Here is an 8,639-nt window from a genome sequence, read left to right on the forward strand (position 1 = left end):
GGCTTCTGAGAGCCCCCAAATGTTAGGGAGCGGCCCCGGGGCATGCTGGGAGCACCGACTGGTTGAAGCTGCCACACCCGGCTGTCTGGGGCGCCATCTGATTGGTCTTCACTTGACGGCCTCAGAGCCGCACCAGCCAATCACCTGCCGGCTGACATTTCGTTCGGGTTCACAGATAGATCCAACGATCCGATTAGCGGTCTCTCCACGTGACAGGACACATGTCTCAGCCCCGCCCCCACCGCGTGATCTGGGCGCGGCCACAACATCTAGCAGTCGGCGTGTGATTGGCTGAGCTGGTGACACGAGGCGCTGTGATTGGCTGCGCGCTGCCGGCGCCTTCGTTTTGTGATGACTCTCCGGCGCTGTCCGCCGCGCTCCTTCAGTGCTCGCCGGCCGGGCTGCCGTCATGGTGTCCACCGAGATGAACGGCCACGGGCTGCCGCTGGGGAAGGAGGTGGCTGACGGGCTGGCGAGCCCCGCGGGCGGGGAGCTGCAGGCCATGCTCCCGGCGGCGGGTGTGGAGACGCGGCTGTCCCGCCGCAGGTTCGCGGTGCTCGGCGTCTTCTCGCTCTACTCGCTGGTGAACGCCTTCCAGTGGATCCAGTACAGCATCCTCGCCAGCATCTTCACCGGCTTCTACGGCGTGGAGTACCGGGACGTGGACTGGCTGTCGCTGGTCTACATGCTGGTCTACGTGCCGCTCATCCTGCCGGCCAGCTGGCTGCTGGACACCCGCGGGCTGCGGCTCACCGCGCTGCTGGGCTCCGGCCTCAACTGCCTGGGCGCCTGGCTGAAGTGCTGCAGCGCCCGGCCCGACCTCTTCCCGGTCACCGTGCTGGCGCAGCTGCTCTGCTCCGTGGCGCAGGTCTTCATCCTCGGCCTGCCGTCCCGGGTGGCGTCCGTCTGGTTCGGCCCGAAGGAAGTGTCCACGGCCTGCGCGACGGCGGTGCTGGGGAACCAGGTATGTAGTGCGCCCCCTGGTGGTGAGCCGGGCTGTGCCCCAAGATGTGTGCTGCCCCCTGGTGGTGAGCCTGTGTGTGTGTGACGGTGGTGCTGGGGAACCAGGTGGGTGCTGTGCCCCCTAGTGTTGTGTGCTGCCCCCTGCTTGTGGGTGTGCGCCGGGCTGTGCTTCAAGATGTGTGCTGCCCCCTGGTGGTGAGCCTGTGTGTGTGAGACAGCGGTGCTGGGGAACCAGGTATGTAGTGTGCCCCCTGGTGGTGAGCCGGGCTGTGCCCCAAGATGTGTGCTGCCCCCTGGTGGTGAGCCTGTGTGTATGTGTGAGACGGTGGTGCTGGGGAACCAGGTGGGTGCTGTGCCCCCTAGTGGTGTGTGCTGCCCCCTGCTTGTGGGTGTGCGCCGGGCTGTGCTGCCCCCTGGAGGTGTCCTGGGCTGTGCGACGGTGGTGCTGGGCAGCCTGGTGGGTAGTGCGCCCCCTAGTGGTGAACTGGGCTGTGTCCCCAGATATGTGCTTCCCCTGGTGGTGTGTGCGACGGTGGTGCTGGGCAACCAGGTATGTATTGCGCTCCGTACGGGTTACCCGGGCTGTGTGCGGGTGTGACGGGCAACCAGATGGGTAGTGCGCCCCCTACAGGTGTCTACGGCCTGCACAATGGTGGTGCTGGGCAATCAGGTATGTAGTGCGCCCCCTTGTGGCGTGTGTGCTGGGCTATGCCCTAAGATGTGTGCTGCCCCCTGGTGGTGTGTGCGACGGGTGTGTCCTGGGCTGTGCTGCCCCCTAGTGGTGAGCCGGGCTGTGCCCCCTGATGTGTGTTGCCCCCTGCTGGTGGGTATGGCTTTGGTGCTGGGCAGCCAGGTGGGACTCTACATCCATGGTGGCCAGGATGGTGCTGGTGGGGAGGGGACCTACGGTTGGCAGTTTGTTCAGTAGGTCCGAGGTGTCCTGCCAGTAGCCGGTTGTGGCCCTTACTAGTGGGTTGAGGTCGCCTTCCAGCCATCCTGAGGTCCCTTCAGTGGGGGTCCCGCGCCTGAGATGGTTGGCCTCCTGCCAGCTTTAGCACTACAGCGCCCCCCGTATCCGCAGGCTTATTGGTGATCTCCATGTCTGACCGTGTAGATGGTCCTTCTTTCCTGTGTATTGATATTAAGCCCTTCCCGCTGCAGGGTGTACATTAGTGTCCCGGGGCGTCGGGGGATGGCGTGGCTATTAACCCTTTAAATGCTGCTGGCAATTCTGACAGCGGCATGTAATTCCCCCGAACGATGTCTGAGGGTCCCATACCCCCCCCCCCCCCCCCCCAGGGCAGGGCAGCCAGGGACAGCCGGCAGCGCACGCATCCTTCCTCCCGGGGTCGGAGTTCCCTCGGACGTCCCCATAAGTGTCTGCTGGTGCCAGTAAGCTGTTGTAAAGTCTGTAGCACCGGTCGATGTCTAATAGGCGCTCTTCTCGCTCCGCAGTTCGGCACGGCCATCGGCTTCCTTCTGCCGCCGCTGCTGGTTCCGCGGTCGGATGACATCGATGTGACGGCGCACAACATCAGCATCATGTTCTACGGCACGGCCGCGGTGTCCACAGTGCTGTTCCTCCTGACTATAGCAGGTAGGTACCACCGTCTTTCAGCGCCGCCGCTTGCGCTCCCGGTTTCTTCACGGTTTTGGTGAAGGCGTATTAAAGGGGCTTCCGAATTCTATCACATGTGGTGGGGATTTGGCGCGGTGACCGCTGCAGCCCCGCTCTGCAGTGGGCACCATGATGGCGGTAGTGTGGCACATGACTGAACGCGGCAGATTTACGGACCGTTCATTGCGTATTTCCACATGTGTGCAAACAAGAAAAAACGTAAGCGGCGCTCATTGTTGGGCGCAAACCCGCAGTGACTCCGTTTTTATGGTGCGTTCGCCCCGGTGACCTCCATGGGCGGTTCGGGTCTGAACAGGACGTGCAGCGGTGTGCGGGCCCGTGTGAGTAACCCAGCGGGTCCATGTATACACCCATCTGCGTGAGCCCTTAGACTCATGGTAATTGAGGGGTGGGGCTTAGCCAGGGGGCGGGGCTTACAGGGGTGTTCCAGAACTCTTCCTGTTGGAGGTCTGACTGCTGGGACCTCCCTCAGTCCTGAGATGGAAGGAGTTGTGGGACTGGTGGCGCCGCCCTGTTGGTAGGGGAGATGTGTTTGTATTGGAGGGTGCGGGTTATGTGATCTGTTATATCGCTGCCGTCGTCCGCCGTGCGCCTTCAGATTCGTCGTCCATTCTTGTGCTTCCTCGGACGAGGGCAACATCCGTACAAGAAGCCCGCCCAGTACTGCCCCTACAAACCTGCGGTGGTATTTATGTGCGGTGCGTCCGCGGAGTAGAAGGAAAATCACCACCTGCCGCCATCTTTCTATCTGGCGAGTAAATGGACTCCTAAGATGAAACTGTCTGAGGAAATAGTCCGTATGAGTGCGCCTCATGGAGCTTCTTACAACTGTCAGAGCATGCTGGGAGAGCGCGGCGCCGTCCAGGGGGGCCGGGGGGGACGCGGCTACATCCAGTGGAGCTGAAGACCACCTTGTAACATAGTATGTAAGGCCGAATGAAGACCATGTCCATCTAGTCCAGCCTGTCTATCCTCCTTGTTGATCCAGAGGAAGGTAAAAAACCCCAAGAGGCGGAGCCAGTTAGCCCATTTGGGGGACAATTCCTTCCCGACTCCCTAATGGCAATCAGACTGTTCCCTGGACCAACCCCTAATAGTACCTACCTGCCTGTATACCCGGATCACCAACCCCGCTGGTCACCTAATGTCTATATCCTGTAATATCATAGAAAGACATCTAGTCCCTCTTAAACTCCTCTATGGATCCCGCCATCACCACGTCCTCAGGCAGAGAGTTCCACAGTCTCACTGCTCTTACAGTAAAGAACCCCCTCCTGTGTTGGTGCTGGGGCCTTCTTCCCTCTAGCTGTAGGGGGCGCCCTCTCGTTACCGCCGCAGTATAACTCATTACCGGCAGCTCTCCTCCGATCTGTAACAACTAACGACCGAATGCACGATGTCCGACAACCAGGGGGGCCTTAAGGGGACAGTGTTGCTCTGCCATAACCCTGGGCGGGTCTGACAAGGACGCCATGTTTAGCGCAGTCTCCTTTTCCTTGCCATGCTGGTTAGTGGGGGGCAGCGCTGCAGCTCCCTCATTCTTGGGGTCCCTGAGGTCGCCCCCCCCCCCCCCTTCACCGCTCACTTTATTAAATGGGTATTCCCGTATTGTAGAGGTAAATATGGCGGCTCACGTCTGTAAAGCTAACCGCCGCCTGCTGGTAGGAGGACTGCATTACTGTGTCAGATGGAATGAGAGGTGTCGCAGATCCCTTAGACCTCGCCTCTGCACAGACCTCGCCTCTGGGGGGGGGGGGGCGCCTCTGCACAGACCTCGCCTCTGGGGGGGGGGGGGCGCCTCTGCACAGACCTCGCCTCTGGGGGGGGGGGGCGCCTCTGCACAGACCTCGCCTCTGGGGGGGGCGCCTCTGCACAGACCTCGCCTCTGGGGGGGGGGGGGGCGCCTCTGCACAGACCTCGCCTCTGGGGGGGGGGGGGGCGCCTCTGCACAGACCTCGCCTCTGGGGGGGGGGGGGGCGCCTCTGCACAGACCTCGCCTCTGGGGGGGGGGGGGCGCCTCTGCACAGACCTCGCCTCTGGGGGGGGGGGGGGCGCCTCTGCACAGACCTCGCCTCTGGGGGGGGGGGGGGGGCGCCTCTGCACAGACCTCGCCTCGGGGGGGGGGGCGCCTCTGCACAGACCTCGCCTCGGGGGGGGGGCGCCTCTGCACAGACCTCGCCTCGGGGGGGGGGGGGGGGGGGGGCCTCTGCACAGACCTCGCCTCGGGGGGGGGGGCGCCTCTGCACAGACCTCGCCTCGAACTGTCACAAAAGCTGCTCACAGCCGCCATCCAACAACAATGCTGTAGGCTGCACACTGACTGCTACAGGCAACAGGCCCCGCCCTCCTGTCACACAGAGCTGCGCTGTGATTGGTTGCTACAGGCAACAGGCCCCGCCCTCCTGTCACACTTGTGATAAGTGGCCCCACGGGCCGTCTTCAGTCCTCTCGGCCTCGGTTGTGACGGGCCGCTGCAGGCGGGTAATCCGCTGTATGTGGGTTAATCTGTCATTATGTGGATTATAGCTGCGCGGGCCGTGGGGGGCCGAGGCTTCACACCAGCCCGGGGGTCCTGTAACCTGGGGGGGCTGCGGTAAGGACCTGTAAGGGATCTCATCGGGCCCCGAGGTGTCGCTTTGGGCCCCCCCATAGTAATGTGTATAGTATATGCGCCCGTATATACTGCCAGGTAGGCTGCACATCTTCACCACTTGCGCCCCCACCTGGCGGCCCTCCACCTGCAGTAATGCCACGGCAGCGGGCGCACCTGACCGCCATGGGGTGAGTCCCCGGCGCCCCCGAAGGATGCGTTCACACCGCGCTGAAACCTTCGTCCTCCGCAGCCCTACGAGACGCAGAACTTGCAATAAGCGCATTTATTTGCCTCGCGTTCCTGCGCAGACTGACTCCGCCCCCTTGTCAATTCAGTCATGTCCGTCAGATGTGTGTTAGAGGGCAGTTAAAGGGTCCGCACACTTCTGGGGGGTCTTTAGAGCCGCGCAGCACTGGCGGTCTTGTTACGGTTATGGCCGGCGTTCGCCCGCAGTCTCGGGTTCGCTGGTTTCCACACGCGCTCTGCATGAATCCGCGCCTGCGGGCCCTACGCCTGTGGATGAGATGGACGGCAGCTTCCTGTCTGCGGGCGGCGGCGCCCCATCTCGCTGGAAGGTGGTCTCATGCACCTCCGTAGGCGGCCATCTTATGTATGGGAAACCATTTTGTGGGCGGGGCTTGTAAACTGACATCAGGATACGTGAAGACTAACAGAAATCCACATCCTGCCGCCCGCCGGGCAGACTCCGCCCCCACAAGCCCCGCCTTGTTGCTCATGTTTGTCCCGGATGGAGCGGCTTTTTTATTCTACTGGTTGCCCTTGGAAACAGACAACGACTTAACGGTTGTGGGAGGGGCTTCTGTTACTGTCCGCCCAGCAGACCCTAATGGAGAAGCGGGTCGCTGGGGCCTGTATTGGGGGGTCTAGGGGTTGCTGGCATCTGTATTGGGGGGGTCTCGGTCGCTGGGGCCTGTATTTGGGGGGGGGTCTCGGTCGCTGGGGCCTGCATTTGTGGAGGGGGGGGGGGTCTCGGTCGCTGGGGCCTGCATTTGTGGGGGGGGGGGTCGCGGTCGCTGGGGCCTGTATTTGGGGGGGGGGGGGGCCTCGGTCGCTGGGGCCTGTATTTGGGGGGGGGGTCTCGGTCGCTGGGGCCTGTATTTGGGGGGGGGGGGGGGTCTCGGTCGCTGGGGCCTGCATTTGTGGGGGGGGGGGGGGGTCGCGGTCGCTGGGGCCTGTATTTGGGGGGGGGGGGGGCCTCGGTCGCTGGGGCCTGTATTTGGGGGGGGGGGTCTCGGTCGCTGGGGCCTGTATTTGGGGGGGGGGGGCGCGTGACCAGAAGTGCTGACATGTTTTTGACATTGAACGCTGACGGCGACTACTTGCTTTCTGTTGCAGTCTTTAAAGAGAAGCCGCAGTATCCTCCCAGTCAGTCGCAGGCGGTCCTCCAGAGCTGCGCTCCCGAGCAATACTCCTACAAGCAGTCCATCATCAACCTCTTCAAGAACGTGCCCTTCGTCCTGCTACTCATCAGCTACGGTAGGATGGGGTCTGCTGGCCGCTGCCGGAGGCTGCTGGGGTCAAGTGCATGCTGGGAGTTGCAGTGCTAATAGAGCTGCAGCTGCCTGGGACGCTGGGACCGCACTTGTCACATCAGAAGGTGATGGAACGTTGGCTTCTTGCCCAGCGGAGGGTTCACAGGAGTCTGCACGATGGGTGGGGACTGGCAATGCCACTGCGGATCTCGTCCGGCCGGCTCCATAGACCCACCGCACCGCCTGCGCCAAGAACTACTGAGCGCCCCCTCCATGGGTCGGGTGATGTGACGGGCAGCCCGCTGCCGCATCACTTACCAGCGCAGTAGGCGGCGCTCACTAGCGGTTAAGGCGCTGAAGCTGCTGCTGAAGTAGTCCCACCCGCAGCGCTGTGACTTCTGTTGCCGGGCAGTCGGCGCTGCTGCTCCCTAGGGGGGCTTTCTGAGACTTAAAGGGTAAATTCACTTCTCCAACCCCGTGACATGTCAGAGGTATTGATGGGTGGTTTGGGGTGCTGGACCCCCGCCGGCGGCTCCTATGGAGGGGCTGCAGCGTTCCTCTGAGTTCTGTATACCTGCAGATGGACGCATAGACTTCTGTAGATGTTGGAGCGCAGAACTGCCATGAGACCTGCAGCCCCGTTAGCGGGGTCCCAGCACCCGGACCCCAGCAGTCGGAGCTCTTGGTGTGTTGCTTGAACATTACTCTTCAATATTGATGCCCTCTCCCAATTGCTGGGGGTCCGACGCCCCCTGCTGGTCAGCCTGGGAAGCGACTGAAGTGTTCAGGCCTCCATTCATTGTGTAGCGACGGGTGTGGAGGCCGGGGGGGGGGATCTGGGGAGTTCTGCCCCCGCGGACAGGTCATCCATACTGGTAATATACTTTGCCTTTCACTTTCTCAATCTTAAGACCTCTGCTTGCTGTCAGTGAGGTAAAGCCTTCATCCCTGCTGGAAGCACATGATCTAATATTTCCAGTCACTGACAGCATTCAGAGATCTTGACATGATGAGAATTGAAATAAAGCAATGTTAGACGGCCATCTTCCCCGTCGATGAGTGCCTTGCAGTGTCGGCGCCTCCGGTAAGAGCGTCTGCCTTCTCCTTGCAGGGATCCTGACCGGCTCCTTCTACTCGTTGTCCACGCTGCTCAATCAGATGATCACCTTCCACTACCAGGTAAGTGACACCACTCAGCCATAACATGACGTACCGGGCATCCCAGAAATACTGATGAGCGGGGGGGAAGGGGAGAGGCGACCGCTGCAGGTTATTAACCCTTTAGAGAGGTCCTGTCCTGGTCATGGGGTGGCGGGCGCCCTCGTGGCACTGACTGGTGTGCAGACGGGTAACACTTCTGCGCTCTTGTCTCTTCTGGCTGTCGCTGTGCAGCATAAATACCCTGGGAACCAAGTAGTGGCGGTCTGTGGGGGCGGCGGGACGGACCACTAATGGGCTTCTGGTCCCGCTTATTCCAACGCGCCATAAAGGCCTATTTACCGGAAGCCGAGGTGGCAGACACTAAGGGGTTCTATTTAAAGGCGCGCTGTGGGGGATGGGCGGTACGGCTTGTGTTACACAGGGGGTCACTTACTTCTGTCATGCAATCAGACGTTTGCCCCTCGCTGCACACGATGTATAAAGCCTCAGTGATGTACTTCTGGGGGCAGTGGGGGGAGGAGGTCCGCTGTGACTGTGCCTGGTGTCGCTGACCGGTGGGTAACCGTCTCTATTCCTGTGACAGGGGGAGGAGGTGAACGCTGGCCGGATCGGGCTCACGCTGGTGATCGCTGGAATGGTCGGCTCCATTATTTGTGGAGTGTGGCTGGACTATACAAAGACGTACAAGTAGGTGACCGCCGGAGGGGCGCTGCTGCTGCTATGGTGGCCGCGGGCTGTGGGGGGGAGGGGTGCCCCTGCTATGGTGGCCGCGGGCTGTGGGGGGGGAGGA

General features: G+C 61.8%; 1 protein-coding gene across 1 annotated transcript; it reads left to right on the plus strand.

The window, feature by feature from the left end:
* Nucleotides 1-373: 373 nt before the first annotated feature.
* FLVCR1 (FLVCR choline and heme transporter 1) lies at nt 374-8,540 on the plus strand. Its single transcript, XM_066595060.1, has 5 exons — nt 374-964; nt 2,419-2,560; nt 6,552-6,692; nt 7,800-7,867; nt 8,433-8,540. Exons 1-5 carry the CDS (start codon nt 410-412, stop codon nt 8,538-8,540), a joined length of 1,014 nt encoding a protein of 337 aa, XP_066451157.1. The 5' UTR covers nt 374-409.
* The last annotated feature ends 99 nt before the right edge of the window (nt 8,541-8,639 follow it).

Source organism: Eleutherodactylus coqui, chromosome 3 (genome assembly GCF_035609145.1).
Source record: "Eleutherodactylus coqui strain aEleCoq1 chromosome 3, aEleCoq1.hap1, whole genome shotgun sequence".
NCBI lineage: Eukaryota > Metazoa > Chordata > Amphibia > Anura > Eleutherodactylidae > Eleutherodactylus > Eleutherodactylus coqui.